The 16,123-nt window shown below is 41.0% G+C and overlaps 1 protein-coding gene across 1 annotated transcript in view; it reads left to right on the top strand.

The window, feature by feature from the left end:
• The window catches only part of ADTRP (androgen dependent TFPI regulating protein), a gene marked incomplete at its 5' end in the record, with an annotated part of 34,758 nt that extends 19,682 nt beyond the window's left edge, over positions 1–15,076 (top strand). Inside the window, 2 exon segments of the mRNA XM_034762308.1 lie at positions 2,730–2,881; positions 14,219–15,076. Of these exon segments, the coding sequence (XP_034618199.1) occupies positions 2,730–2,881; positions 14,219–14,262 (196 nt within the window).
• Positions 15,077–16,123: the final 1,047 nt, after the last annotated feature.

The following is a 16,123-nucleotide window of genomic DNA, read 5'->3' as shown; positions in this document are numbered from 1 at the left end:
ATCTCCTTGAATACCACCTCAGGGACTAGTTTTCTTCCTTCAATGAGAGTATAGGTCCCATTAAGATTAGGGGAAATTAGGCACATGTAATGAGAGGACAGGAGAAACCCTAGGTCTTCTTCCTTTTAGGTTATTATGATACATCAAGTCTTACTGATTTATACATGCTGCCCCCAAATCCTATAGTGTTTTGGTACACTTGCTACCCCTGTACCATCAGCTAAGTTGTACCCTTCCTATAATTGCTCAGAAATGCAATCATTACTTCAAGATTACCGTGAATTCTTTGTTGTCACTTCCTACTCTATTCTATTTCTTATCACAAAACTACTTTTTATTCCATTTCTAAATTGATACCTAAATTTTCAAAATAATAGGCATCTGACTGTTGTATGGGAGTTGAACTGATAATCACACATACAAAATGTGCAATTGTACAATGGGTGCAAAGTTTGATAGTGCATTTTTAGATGTCTGCTAAAAATTTGGTTCTCTCCGTCCATTGTTTCTGCTCACAGTAGCCCAAATTTTCAAACTTAGCTACCTAAAGACAGGCAACCAAATACGTATTTATGCACCAGAACAGCCTGCCAGATTACTCACAACTTCCATCAACTCAAGTGAGAGGTGATGGTGCTTGGTGTCTCTGAAAATCAGGCCACTTATTTAAGTTCATAAAAAAATCGATTTAGGTGCCTGTCCAAAGGCACCCAAGTTTGAAAAATTTGATCTGCACAATCTAATCTCCTACTACCTAAGACTAGGATCACTGCCTTTGTAATTGGCTGAGATATGTGTATAATATTGAAAAAAATACATATAGGCTCTACATAATAATAAAAAAGCCAACTCCATCGTTTTTCCCACTGAGACTTCAATTAGTGTCTTGTAGCTAATATTTCCTGTTATTGTTATTGAGGCCTTTTTATAGGCTTTTTTATTTCCTCAGTCATTTCACACCACAGTTGTTTCCTCTGATCAGAGGACCTATGATGGATCTATAAAACTAGTTTCTACTCTTAATGTTTCCAAGCTCAGCCCAATAAAACTCTATTACCAGCAACACCAGTTTCTCCCATCAACCTTCTTACTGAGGGCTAACAAATCTTTCTTCACACACCTCTTCTTTTATGTCCCACCAGAGCCTTCTCTAATTACTGTTGAACTGTTTTCCTGCTTTAAGGACACTTCAGCTGTTTTCTCTAGCATTTACCTGTTTCTCAGGTTTGCGACATATCTTAATTCTGGTGGGGTGTCTATGTGACACACATATCCTGAGACATGACTCACACAGCCAAGTGGCAGGCTAGTGTTTTCTCACAGAGTGACACTCTCTCCCATGAAAACACTGGCAGTGCGGGTGGTGGTGGTGAGGTGGGAAATCACCAGAATATCTCCCTACTGGCAGTGCTGGGAAAAGTGTAAGGGGCAGCTTTACGGAGACAACAGAGATGGCTTAGCTTCCCAATAGAATTATAACAGATCCATGGCCACAAAAATGAATACCATTCTTGCCAGTTAAATCCTATTGGACGTGGGGCTTGTTCACCTGTCACTAAATTAAAGTGCACTAGAGAACCTTTTGTGCACACCAGCAGCGTTTACATGGACCAATTAACTTGCTACACGGTAGTCTGCAAGTTACCCATGGGGCATGTTACCCTACCACATAGACAAGCTCTTGGGGATAGAACTCAGGACTTTGTGATCCAAATGCATGAGTTTCTTCCACTGTCAGAATATATTACAAGGGTGAGTGCCCCCACTACCACAAAGGAGCTAAATGTAGCTTCAGCCCATCTTTCTGGCCTTATATAATGCAAATCTCCTAATTTTATGTTACCTGTCTTTTCAGTGAACTACCTTTGAGATTGTAATCCAATTCAAATGAGTGAGGTGCCATTTGAATTACACTTATCCACAGATGTGTTGTAGTATAAAAAGAAGTTCAAAAGTTTATCAATCAAGAAATTAACTTTTAAGGCTCTTTTGACCAATAAGAGTCACAGTATGCAAATAGCTCAAGTTAACTGGTAGCCACAGCAAGCTGTAGATTGGGTTTGAGGGGAGAGAAAGCAGGACAGAATGAAGGGAATGAAGCCCTACAAACAGCCCAGGAAGGGGAAGGGGTGGACAATGCCACCACATTCTCTATCTACCTACCTACAGTTGCTCTTCCTTCCCCTTCTCTGTGGGACAAAGGGAATCTGCCTCATCCAGCCGCTCCCCGATGGACTGGTCACTGCTGAAGGGACAGAAAGATGAGCAATAGCATTTTCCTCTCCCCAGATGTCTCTGATCTAGATGGGTGCTGAAAAGCCAGGGCAACCAGTTGGAAAAAGATGTGTCTAAAAGTTCATTTGCTGTTATGCAATATAGTTAAGTACATTATAGTTAAATATCCATATTTCTCAACTGAGGAGACTTACTTCAGTTACCTAAATACCATTTATACTCACTGAAGTTGGGTCACCATAAAACCAGGCTGGTCATGGTAGAACACTGCATGTGTTCTAATCCGTGTTGAATGACGTGTGTGCTTCACAGAAAAGAGTCCAGCTTTCTAACTGCCCAGTGGAGATGTTGCATATCAGTAGTTTAATGTAAGTTGATCTATTTATTCTTTACCATGATAGTTGTGATAACATATTCCTTCCTGGATGGGAAATCTTTAAATTCTTCTTCTAACTGAATGGTCCTAACCAAAAATCATCTCTCTCCTTGTCTAGGGTCCTGTGGATTTACTCTGTAACCGGAGAGTGGGTATATCCGCTCTTCACCTTTTTCAGCCCAGTGGGTCTAGCGGCCTTTTTCTGCAGTAGCACTGTCCTCATTGTCTGGATCTACAACATTGGAGAGTTTCTCAACCGTATGATTTGGGGTCAGTTCACTTTTTGTTTTTCACATGTAGTCAAATGAAAAATTGAAACGTGCTTTGAGAGTGGCAGCTGACCAAATAATGGAGCGGTGCTTTGTGTGCCTGTCTAAAGGGGAGTCAGGCACAAAGCAAGTGCTGGGTCTCCAATAAAGCTTCCCAGTTTTTTTAAGTAATAACCATCCCCCCCCCCCCCCCCAAAATGGGTGATACATCAATTTTCCCTAATGTAACTGGAGAAGGGCCTTTTGCCAGCACAATAATTGGAATCTGATTCCTTCTCACACCATGATGCACAGAATCAAAATTCCCCTGGCCTAAACTTTTTGTACCCATGTGTAGAATTTATTGAACTATGGACTGCTGCTCTTTAGGGAGGGTTTACAGATGAAAGAAAACTGACATTGATGGACCTGAGTGCAAGTATCAGAGCTTCTGTCAAGGGAAAATGATAAATGGCATGTTTGTGGTCTTTAACCAACCATTCAATATCTCCTTTCTGCTTCTGCAGCCACGAGTTGGTGGCATGAGCCAAGATATTTATTTAAAAAAATAACATCCCCTTTAAAAACCCACCTAACAGACAAAATATTATTTTAGGTAGTTATGTTATACAGTGAATGAAAAAAAAAAAAGCAGTTTTTTTTTCCACTCTGGTTTTGCATCTCCTTCCCCCATGCCCCAAAAATAGTTTCTGAGGTGAAAAGGGTTTTTTTGGGGGGGAAATGTAGATATTTTACTCAGGACAAATGTGTGAAAACTTATGATTTCTTTCAAGGTGGAATTTTGCAAGTTTTGAGAGGAAGGGGGGGATCTTTTCACTGGAAATATTTTATCCTTGACCAAATTTGTGAAGACTCATGAAAATCTCAGGCCAAAAGTTTTAAACCAGAATGTCTAAAATTAGGCTCTCAACATCCACCTACATAGAAATGGACTGAATTTGACAGGTGCTGAGTAACCCTGGATCCCAGTGAGGAGCTGCAGGTGTTCCAAACCTTTGCAAATAGGATGACTGCTATAGGCACCCAGGTTTGAAAACTTGGCCGTAGCCTTTTCCTGCTTAAAGTCTCCCCAAGTGAGGACTGGTGCAGGTAGCCATAGAGAGGCCGAGACACAAAAAAGATGAAGGGCCAGTTCCTGCATTCATACACAACTGTACATTTCCATTGATTTAAGAGGGACTGCAGAGTTGTAACTGAGCAAAGAATTTGGCCCCAAATCTGTGATCAAAGGCCAGAGTATCTCTGCTATAAGGAATAAAAATTGTTCTGAATTGTATGGCAAACACTGCAAGGTACAGTAGCTAGAGATCTGTTTGTAAACAAGCATGCCTCTGTTCCTCGGAAAGACATACAAACAGTGAACTATGCCACCCTGTACTACAGATTACCAGGTCTCTCCAGGGATTCTCTTCTGGAGTAGCATGCAGAACAGTTGCTCCTGCTTTCGCTCTCTCTCAAAGACAGCCTTTTGCTTCATTTATCTATTGTGATTGTTTGCTGTTCAGAGAAACAAGTGCAAGACAGGTTTATTTTTCGTGTCATATGAATAAGTTTCACTACTTCATGGATGTTTCTCCATTATTTCCTAACCCAAACAGTCAGTTACAACAACTGGAGATTATCAATATAAGCAGCACAAGTGGAATACAAATGATTTGATGCCCAAGATAACTGACTGAAGAAAAAGGAACATACCAGTCATCAAATTAAATTCAAATAAGTGTGTTTGGAACTGATGACTAAATACAATCAGCTAAAAAGGAGAAATTAATTTCACTAAGATCTGTTGGTCGGAGATAAACCCAGTCCAGAACACCAGGTCCAACCCCTCACTATACCCGGAACTTTGGACAAGTTCTGTCTATGCATATTTTGAAGGTGCTGGTGGGTGTCTCAAAGAGCATATATAAATGTACTTTACACACGCAGCATGATCCTCAGCTGATGTAAACTAATGAAGAACTATTAAAGTGACCAGAACTCCACTGAGTTACACCAGCTGAGGATCTGACCCACACTGTATAGTTTATATTACTCAAAGCAGACATAAAATCATGGCCTCTTGTGATAATTTATGAGCCTATGGCATTTTTCACACAAGTACAGGGCGTTAGTCCTGGGTTAATATTCCTACTGTTTGTTAAATTACATTCTTCCCATCTCTTGTGAATTTAAATGCATGTTCGGTTCTTCACATCCAAAGCCTACAATACTGTCTAGCCTTGCCATGCACTGTTAAATGGTTGTTGGTTCCACCCTATAGGTGGCTACATGATAGTGGCAGAGGGAAGCTATGCTTGTAGTAGAATAGAATATGCAAGAGCAAAATCTTCCTCCATCCTTGCTCATTTTGTTCTGGGACAAAAATCCCACTAATGTCTGAGGGAATTTTGCTCATGTAAAAAGACTGCTGGATTTGGCCCCAGATTAGTTTGCTGAGCTTTCACAGTGTTTTAGGATCCTCCTAGGAAAAAGGTGCTGTATAAATGCCCAACTCATTCTCATTGCAGAGCAAACCTAATGGTTTTAAATGAAGTTTTCAATGTCAGTGGACTAATGTTGTGGTGATTGCATACTTCTAAAGCAGGGGTGGCCAACCTGTGGCTCCAGAGCCACATGCGGCTCTTCAGAAGTTAATGTGCGGCTCCTTGTATAGGCACCAATTCCGGGGCTGGAGTTACCAGGCACCAACTTTCCAATGTGCTGGGGGGGGGGGGGGGGGGGGTGTGCTCACTGCTCAACCGCAGCCTCTGCCACAGGCCCTGCCCCTACTTCACCCCTTCTCCCAAGGCCCCTGCTCCTTCCTGTTCCCTTCCCTGAGCCTGCCATGCCCTCGCTCCTCCCCATCTCCCCAGAGCCTCCTGCATGCCGCAGGAGGCATGGGGAAGGAGGGGGAGGCACTGATCAGCAGGGCTGCTGGCAGGTAGCTGATGGTGGTGGTGGGGGGCGCTGCTGAGGTATTACTGTGGCTCATTGGCAATGTACATAGGTAAATTCTGGTTCCTTCTCAGGTGCACGTTGGCACCCCTGTTCTAGAGACTTAGGGTCAGACTGCAAAGGGGACTGGGAAGGGTGGAGAGAATGCAAAGCCATGGTGCCACCCTTCTCTGGGCTGGCCAACAGAAATGGTGTGCCACAAAGAAGAGTGAATGCTGCACAGAACTTAAGGGTGAAGTGATAGGTCTGTCTGAGGTGCCATGCCTCTCTGCAACTCCCATTAGGATGCTGTTTTGTTCTGCTCCCTCGGCAAGACAGTGACTTTATGCCACCATTTAACCTTTACTGTTATGGAAAAATATAATGGTATGCCTAGAATCCTATTGGCAAATATAGAAATAACTTTTCATTATAATTATTGTGCCCTTCAGTCACTTATGCCTGTCACTACTGAAATTCACCATGCTTCTCTCAAGCTCCTTACTGACTGTAGTTAGCATCTGGAGGGAACTCTGTAGGACTGGGCAGTGTTTTGCCCAATGCCTTGGACTGAGGGCTCCAGGGCAGGTACTTTTTCCACCCTCTTGCTTCTCACCAGCAATTAGAAATTTGTTTCCTTGGGACTATGGTAATTGAAATAAGGCAAAGCTGATTAGAAGATCAAGAAAACCAAAGTAATTCAAAGATAAGCAGAATAAAATACATTAGGTCAAAGACTATACCCACCCTTTAAGCCTTGCGGGTACTACTGAGTGAAAACAGAATACTATATATGCTTAGATCCTTAGAGATTTGTGTCTGTCCTGCAGGCTGCCAGGGTCTCTCAGTTAGCATGTCATCTCCCCAGAGTCCAGTCTCTCTTTAACAACCATATCCAGCCTTGGTGCCAATGACAACGGGTTTCTGTCCCTTCCCAATCAGATTACCCTTCTCCCTCTTGGTTTGCTTCTTCCTTACTATCCCCCTCCATCACTGGCCATTAAACCTCATCTCTTTGTTTTACCTCTCTTCTTTGAAATAGACCTTCTCAGCCATTATCTTAACAACTACCGGTTACACTGGGCTCATCTTTTGTTCCTATCAGTAGCTCAGTATGTCAGTAATAACTCATCTGTGCAGAGACTGAGCTCAGCTGTTCACCTAGCCAACATAAATATAAAATGTTTAGTTATAAGACTACTTAAAATTGCTTATAATTTCTCAATCAAATATAGTTTATCTTGGATACTTATCTAATCCATTGAAATTATGTACACACATATATCACATATGTGGGCATGATTACACCTGGTTAGAAAATGACATTTTCTATGTGGACATTTTTGATTTTTTGTTGATTAACCAAAAACGTTTCATTCTATGATGGATTCAGTTTAAAAAAAAATCCACCACCACCTTCCATGAGAATTTTCGTTTTGTGAAAAATCCAGTTTTCTGTCCAAAAACATTGCAATGTAAAATTTTGATGATTCCTAGTCCTGATGCCCACAGCATGTGATGAACTGCATCTATTACAGACCTTTAATAGTCTCACCTGTACTCTGCCCACTTATCCATCTATCCCAGAACTACCCACAGTTCTAACCGGTGAGCAGCTTTAAGCAACCACAACTTTTCTTAAAATTAAAAGTACTGGCCACAATTTTTTTTCCTCTTTCCTCACACAACATGCATGTTTCCCCCGAAATTATTCCAAAGTCCAGGACTGACAATGTTCAGCCCTGAACACATGATATTTTTAAGGTTCAATATCTTGTGCGTCACAGCAGAGAAACGGGCACTGTACCATTTTTGAGCCTGCATTCTGAACTCTTTCTGATAATATAATATGCTTTTCTACATCTGGACAGCCAAGAGTTAGCAGACCTTTAATTCGTTTTATTTTTTCCAGACAAACTCTTTTATGTAACATTTGAGGTCTTAAAAATATGTTATTTTCCGTTTTGCTTTGGCTTGGACTCAAGGTAGCCACTGCAATCCAAATGTACAGACAGAGAGACACAAAAAATAGTACTAATAATTTTTTTTAAATACTAAAAGTTTCTAATATTGTTGGGTAATGTGGACATCCCAAAGTGGGTAATCATTTACACCACCACCACCATTTGTGCATCCAAAAGTGAAGCACAATCCATTTCTGATAGGTAGAAAATATCAAAAGAACAACGGGTTTTACAATATTTCCACCAAACTGAAAGAGGAACCCCAAAATAGGACAAAATGGTCCTCTTCAGGGTTTTGTTCCCAGCAGAATACAAAACCACCTGGAGCAGTTCAGATCAAAGTCCTTGAATCCAAACCTTCCCAAAAAATAGTGAGGAGGGGGTTATGATTTGAGGTTCTGGTGTAGGCCCTGCTCTAGTGTCAATCTGAACATTTGGAGAAAAAGTTGATTGTTTTCTTTTTCCTTCAGCAGACCTGCAAACTCTTTTCTAGCTTCTTTACTTCTCTACTTTGAGCTGGATGTGAGTAGGATCTATCTGGGATGCCTGTTGCCTTACTGGCTATCACCAGATAGCTACTTTGCAAGAGATTTAAATGCATGTTTTAGGGAGAAGCCATGCAAGACAGTTGGGGGCTTTAAATCCATAAAGTGTCTGGTAAGTTCATACAAAACAGACAAGTGGCTTATATCTACCCTGAAAGAAATGAGCAAAACTTAACCTAGAAAACAAACACTAAGGAAAAAAGATCAAACACTCACTGGTTGCAGGAGAAGAAGCTGCAGCCTCTGGTAGTCAGCTATAAAATGGCTTCCATAGGCCTGCAGCTAATTGCTTCTCTAAAATTTAAAGCCCAGATGCTAGATGGGGAACTTGCTTGGAAAGGAGGCATACAACCAAAGGCGTGAAGTTAGAACTAAAGTTGCATCCAAAGTGGTTTAATTATCCTGGCTTAGGGCATGAGACTAAATTATATAGAATAATTTGTATGTGAACACAGGGCAATTTCTGATAGAAAAAGGAACATCTGTCAACTCCTTATGTTTAACAATCTATTCCACCTTTGTATTTCGCTGTGACACTCTGAGTAGCTTTCCAGACCTGGAAGAAGAGCTCTCCGTAGCTTGAAGGCTTGTCTCTTTCACCAACAGAAGTGGGTCAAGTAAAAGATAGTACCTCACCCACCTTGCCTCTAGAAAAAGGAAAGTTATACTGGTGCAACCTCCCCGTGTAGTCAAGGACTAAGAGAGTTAGCTGTGATTAGCTAGCCTGCACGCACACAGGTGTGGTTTATTCTGGGGCAAGGGACTAAACTGCTAACTACATGAGGGTTGAAGACCTGGAATAAAGTACCTTGGGCATGGATTGGGCAAAACAATTGTCTTTCTAACATACATAGGACATATATTTGCTTGTTAGTTGTCAATGTATGTTTATTTAGAGGGTGTGTTCAGTGCTATGTGAGTTCCTGCTACCCACTAGGCTCTTCAGACTCCTCCTGTAGTGGGAATTAAGTTGTCTTCACAGACTGTGGTACCCCTTTGAGTCCCACCTACACCATGGCTTGCACCTCTGGAGCAAAATGCAAGGCAGCTGACAAACCAGCTCGTACTCTGAGGTGGTCCTAGAGTTGGCAGACAGGTCTTTTTAGTGGCACTCCTGACCCATTCTTCCTTCTCCTCCTGCCCCCCTGCACTCCTCTCCTTGGTTTAGTGCACCTTCTGCCCCTCAGCCTTCAGTTTCCCTTCTCTGCCACCTCCATCACTTCTAAACTAGAGCAGTGGCTTTCAACCTTTCCAGACGACTGTACCCCTTTCAGGAGACTGGTTTGTCTTGCGTACCCCCAAGTTTCACCTCACTTAAAAACTACTTGCTTACAAAATCAGACCTAAAAATACAAAAGGGTCACAGCGCACTATTACTGAAAAATTGCTTATTTTCTCATTTTTACCATATAATTATAAAATAAATCAATTGGAATATAAACATTGTATTTACATTTCAGTATATAGTATATACAGCAGTATAAGCAAGTCATGGTCTGTATGAAATTTGAGTTTGTACTGACTTGGCTACTGCTTTTTATGTAGCTTGTTGTAAAACTAGGTAAATATCTAGATGAGTTGATGTCCCCCATTGAAGACCTCTGTGTACCCCCAGAGCTATGCATACCCTTGGTTGAGAACTACTGGACTATAGTATAGCACAGCAATACCATAGTAAAACATACAGGCGATCCACCCTATAAGTAATTATACTGCATAAAGCTACTCAAAGGACACCTCCTCACAATAAAGTGTGTGTCACAGTATAAATGTATTGTTTTATTTCCAACTCCAGCCTGTGTCTCCTAACAACTTGACTGTTCCCCTCACAAGATTTCACCACGGGTAAGAACTGATGTAAAGAGCTTCACAAAGAAACACATTTTCTGGCCTTTGTATGGACGTGTGGGTTCAGATTCCACTCTCACACCATGTTAAAAACTTGTGAAGCGCTTTGCATCAGGGAAGACATTTGCGAAGCAGACCAACAAGTAATTTTATTGGTCCATCAAAACCCAAGAAGTAGGCCACATAAACTTGCATGTCATCTACTGGCATCTTATGTATTAACTGACTGTTGACATATGTACCGACAAAGAACACTCTTGTAACACTACTTATAGTTTGAGCAAGTTCTCACACACTCACAGGCAATGCCCTGTCCAGTTCACAATGAAACACAAACAATGTGTGGCCTGTGATTGTGAAAGCTCTGGAACTCCCAAGAAAGTCCATCAAGCATTGATCATTGTGAATCAGATTCAGGAGTTTTTGCATGTCTCCAGTAGTCAGATGTCAAACTTTGAGATGTAGGCCAGTCACCAAATCTCAGGAAGGATATCCCTTCCCCACAATGTACAACAGAATAATTGGCTCAGATACATTAAGCAATTTTTAAAATTTTCCTCTGCAGTAGCTGGTGTTATTCAGTGCCAAAGGCAGAATATTGACTTAAAGGACCAACAGTTCAGTCTGACAGAGAAAATACTGCTCCCAGTCCTGCAAGCTGTAGGATGTGGAAGGGCCTCTGGGCTGTACAGAGCCCCACTCAGGAGCGCCGCCAGCTTTTCTGCTGCCCTAGGTGGCGGAAGGTCCTGCCCCGAAATGCCGCCCCCCACAGAGGTGGCGGAAGGTCCTGCTGCCGAAATACCACCGCGGTCACCACCCCCCAAATTGTAGCGCCCTAGGCAACCGCCTAGGTTGCCTAATGGGTTGCGCCAGCCCTGGCCCCACTTATGGGGGCTCTGCACAGGGGCAGGCATCTACCCACACAGAACAATTTGCAGGATCAGGGCTACTATGTACAGATTATTTGTGTGATCTCACCTGAGTTCCTGTAAACCAGTTATAGTATACCAAATCTTCATGCAGTCTTTATTACAGGTAGAACACACAGTAATGCCTATAGTTAAGCATGCTAATTAATTTTTGTTCTAAACCATCAATTTCAGATGCTTATAATTTTGTCAAATATCATTTTGACTGATCTGTGGCAGGGTTATTGTCAGTTGGACAGAAAAGGAGAAAGGTTTTTTTTTTTGAGCAATACTTGTTGCTAGAAAAAGATTTTTGCAACTTTTTTTTTGTTTTAAAGAGCTCTGAAGCACCAGTGATTAGTGTTTGAAACTTAACATTTAGCAGGGTCATAGTCCCTTGCTTGCAGCTGTGCCTTCCATTGGTCAAGTGAAAATCAGATTTGAGTTGGAGAAAATTATAAGTGCTTAAAAATCCCTTCTTTCTGCACACGCAGGAGTTTCTGTGAAGCTACAGAATCGAAGGTCTTCCAGCATGTCATTGGTAGTGCACATTTATGCCTGTAGAAACGGAGTGGAATTTTTAACTGAAATATGATTTGTGCATGAAAAAAGAAAGAAAGTTCAATACATTTTAAGATACCAGAGCTTATGGAACATGATTGTAATCTTAACTGTCTTTTGGTGTAGTAGTGTTTGTATGGTATGCACACTATTTCATAGACAGGTATAAAAAGTTTAGGGACTGCACATTTTATGGGCGCTATGTTTGCATTCTTCAGCTTGTAAAGCCAGACTTCCTTAGTACAATGTGGTGAACTATTAGGAAGCACAGTCACTGTGGCAAGGCATACCTCAGTGCAGTTAAAAAGTGGTATTCTAACCTAGAGGTGCAAGCTTGAAGCTTTCTAGTGGCTGCATTTTCCCTTGAACTGCTGCTGAATTGAGAATGTAGTACCTACAATGATAAGCTGTAAGGATGTGAACCTCCCTGGAGGGAGGAAAGAGACAAATTTTAGCATTATACAGGGGTGGGCCTCACCAGAAAGTCACATTTTACATAAACTATAAAATGGCCGTGTTCTCTGAGAAACTAACATACTAGATCCAAGTTCTACTTTTCTTTATTACAGTTGAGATTTCCTACATGAGTCCACTTTTAGTTTTCAGACAAAAAAAAAGACCCTTCTTTCTAGAAAATACCTTCATTTCTGCCCCCTTTACATCTGAAGAGTAAATGAGCAAGGTATTCTCATTACATCAGTTAAATAATGACTATTTATTTCCACAAGCTCTATATATCTGCAGTAGGGGAAAGGACTCAAGTTTCAGGAATTAAAAGGATGTTATTAATGTCTCAGCACTCATGAGCCAAACGCCTAGTCTGTCTTGGTCTCTCTCCTCTGTCAGCCATAGTTGTGTAACTAGTCTGTGGCTCTCTCTCTATAGATGCTTCATATTTGTCATTCAAACCACAAATGACCACTGGGGTTCAAGAGTCTGGATCTTCTATTCTTGAAAGACAGACTTGTATCTCTAGAGGATTTTCATCATCTGTCAGTGTTAAGAGGGCTTATTACCTCTTTATTTGCCATCCACTAGAGGGCGACATAATCACAAACACTTGAGTGAGCAAGCCAGCATGATTCCAGCAGGAAAGGCCAACCATATAAATACACACCAGCCACATGTAGAATCATAGAAACATAGATATGGAACATACCTCAAGAAGTCATCAACTGCAGCACCTTGCGCTGAGGCAGGGCCAAGTAAACCCATACCATCCCTGATAGGTGACTACCCATGCGAAGTGTACATGACCACTGTAGTAAAAATACCTCCTGTTTTTCCTATCCATGAGATACCCGTTTGCACTGGTCAGTCTAACATGGTTCTTCTGTTAGAATATTGTGCAAGGAATGTTGCTGTATGTCAGGATCCTTCCTGCATGCTGTGCAATCTGGTGTAATTCTACAAGGGAAGCTGAAAAGGGGCAGCAGTGGAACCCAGTTCTATTGCTGGAGGAAGAGCTTCAGAGCCTCCCCCCAAAGGATGCTCTTGGAGGTTAGGGCAGTGGGCCACTAAGCGTCCTCTAAAATGTTCTCAGTAAGCAGGAGGACGATTGTTAACAGTAAAGGATAAGGGGCAGGAAGAGTGGGAAGATGAGTGGAGAGGCTTCTAAAGGTTTGGCCAGTTCAGACCACCATCTTAAGTGTCAAAGTGGTTCACCCATCATTCCAATGTCTCTCACTTCACTAAAGGGGGAAAAAAACAACCCTTTTCCACATTCACGGTGTTCCCAGGAGAGTTATATTTTATTGCTCTTTGTTTCTGTCCATTTTGCAATACATGTTTAGTGGAACACAATTAATTCTTTCAGGGGCAATAAGTATAAATCTGTCATTAATCTTCCACATGGCATCAGATAGTTTGATTTAATGACATGCCAGGTGAAATTGCCCTGAGAAGGTGTATACATTTTCTCCTCTTTTCTCACTATAATGTGATGCATTCACTTCATCTCCATCTGCAAAGGTGCAGAGCCTTTTGCCGTTCTGTAAGTAGGCTGCAAAAGCTTGCCAAGACCTACATGAATCATTGCCGGGTACTGGACATCCAGTGCAACTAGAAGGCAAACAGAGTGATTTGCCAACTGGCTAACAGCAAGTGTAAGGCTGGGACATAGAAAATGGAGGGGAGAGAAGATAATGTCTGGACTCCAAAGTCCTTGCAGGAACTTTATTTTAAAATATTATTTTATCCAGTTAATATAGGGACAGATCCTTTCCCCACTGAAGTCCATGGTAGAACACCCATTATTTTCCTTTTTTTAAACCTTTTTTTTTTTATTGTTCTTATAACACTCGTTATTTTCAGTGGCACCAGGACTTGTCCCATGGTGCATTTCAAATTCTTCTTCAGTGGCTAATAATCTATCTTGTGCCAGGCAAGTTTGTCTTCCCTCCTACCTTGAAAATAAAGATCGGTCCAAAGTGCACAATTCAGCTCTCACCCCTATGCCAACCCCACTCAACTTCAAGGGTGCTGAGACTACAGGGACTGATTCTGGCCTATCACTATGCTAACATGCTTCACATATACATGAACTTTTCTATTGGTGCCTCTGATTAGCAATTTGTTCCCCTCTGTCTCTGAACAGGAGATACAGTAGTAATACTGGAATACAAGAGGAAGGGCAAATGAAGCTTTCTTTTCAAAGGAGTGCTCCCTCCATGAATTCTGAAACCATGAAGTAGAGGGAAAGAAATGCCACTGTGATAAACTCCTTTCTCCAGCGTACTGTGTCTTCTGGTGAATCCATTTGGTCATCATAACCATGGAAACTGGTGGAAAATATTAAATGATAGTATTTTACAGGATGGTTATGAAACAAAGCAACTGCTACGAATAAGGAAATGCATGCATCTATGTACAAGATTTCTCATCCCTTACACAATATACATTAGGATATGTCTGTGGTAAACTTGTAACTGGCAAATAAATTACCTCATGACCTTGCAGTGGGACTGGCACCACATCTTTAAATGCCCCGTGAAAGCAAGCACTTGTTACTCAGTACTTGTTTCGCTCACCTAATGTTTTTCTAGAAGTCCAGATGGAAAAATAAAAAAAGAGTAATAATTTTAACATTGCCATGACGTCCAAAATTAGAAAAATATTAAAGATAATAAAAACCACCATTTTTGCAACAGGCAACATACATATTAATATGTATAACTTTTTCTTCTTAATTTCTAACAAGAATGCAATACTTTTTCTTTTTTGGTTTCAGGTAATCTTGAAGCAAAAGTAAGCTAAGTAATTTTACTGACTGCAGGATTGCTTTGACAGAAAGTATGTTAATTGAAAGTACTGTTTAACATAAAGCTGCCTGCCATAAAATTGTATTACATTCATATGTTTACTAACCTTGCTTGATATACTCGATTTCTATTATTAGCCTCAACATTTTGTTAATAACTAGAGCACTGGAGAGATGCTTTGCAAATCCAAATAAACCAACAAAAACAAGTCCTGGAGTGAAAGTGTACTTGAATGGTCAGCATAAAAGAATATCTCTGTATTGTTAGTGATGCATTTAGATGACAATTTTAAATTAGTTGGCAGTACTTCAGTGGGTAACTATTACTTCATTGCAATGCCGATAGCTCAGCACTATAACACATTCAATCCACGAGGGTGTTGTTTGCATCATTGAGTGCTGCTACTGCTTACCAAAGCATAAAAGAGAAACATGTATGGATTAACTGTCTGGGAATAATACACAAAAACAAAGTGGACATACAAACTTGGTTCTTCTCACATGTTGCACACCTGCTAACACTCTGGATTGGGAATTTAACATACCAGTACTAACTTGCATACCATGTTATTCCTATGAGCCAAGAGGAGATCCATGCATCCATAGCTATTTTCAGGTTACTGCACAATTCACTTCAAAGTTTAGTGAGGGGACTGTAGCACCTCCTTCTCTCATTGAACTAGAGGGAGGGAGTGGGGAGCACAACAGGGAGGTTTAGCTAGAAGGGGAAAAGATGATCAGTGGAAAAACTGAAGGGAGAAGCAGGCAGAAGAAAAAAGGGCAGTGAATTAAGGGAGAAAGAAGAGATAAAAATTGAGACTTACTGTAGAAAGTAACAAAATAATATATTGAAAGTTCAGTGGCAAAATATTACAGTGAAATAGATACTAATGTGCGATAGAAAAATCAGGGGGTCGGCTCAACAAAACACAGGATCCCACTATCCCTAAAGAGAAGATAATTGGATCTGGTTTCATATGGTGGGACCCACTGGTTTTGGTGCACACTTGTTGATGTTTAATAGAATCTAATACAGTTAATACTAAATCATTTTACTTTCTCAAACTTTCTCTTCTTAAAGTTCTTCCTGAAAAGTGACTGTAAAAATGGCACCAGGAGGTTGTATATTCATTGTGTCTCAATGATTTCCATGTCATATGGACTCTGTATTCAAGGAGATGTATTTTCCTAACTGCCAGTCCCTCAAATTACTCTGGGCTGAGAGTCCAGACTGGTTCTTTC

This window comes from Trachemys scripta, chromosome 2, assembly GCF_013100865.1.
Source record: "Trachemys scripta elegans isolate TJP31775 chromosome 2, CAS_Tse_1.0, whole genome shotgun sequence".
Classification (NCBI taxonomy): domain Eukaryota; kingdom Metazoa; phylum Chordata; order Testudines; family Emydidae; genus Trachemys; species Trachemys scripta.
Note: the sequence above shows the minus strand (reverse complement) of the source record. Positions and strands in the feature narration are given on the sequence as shown.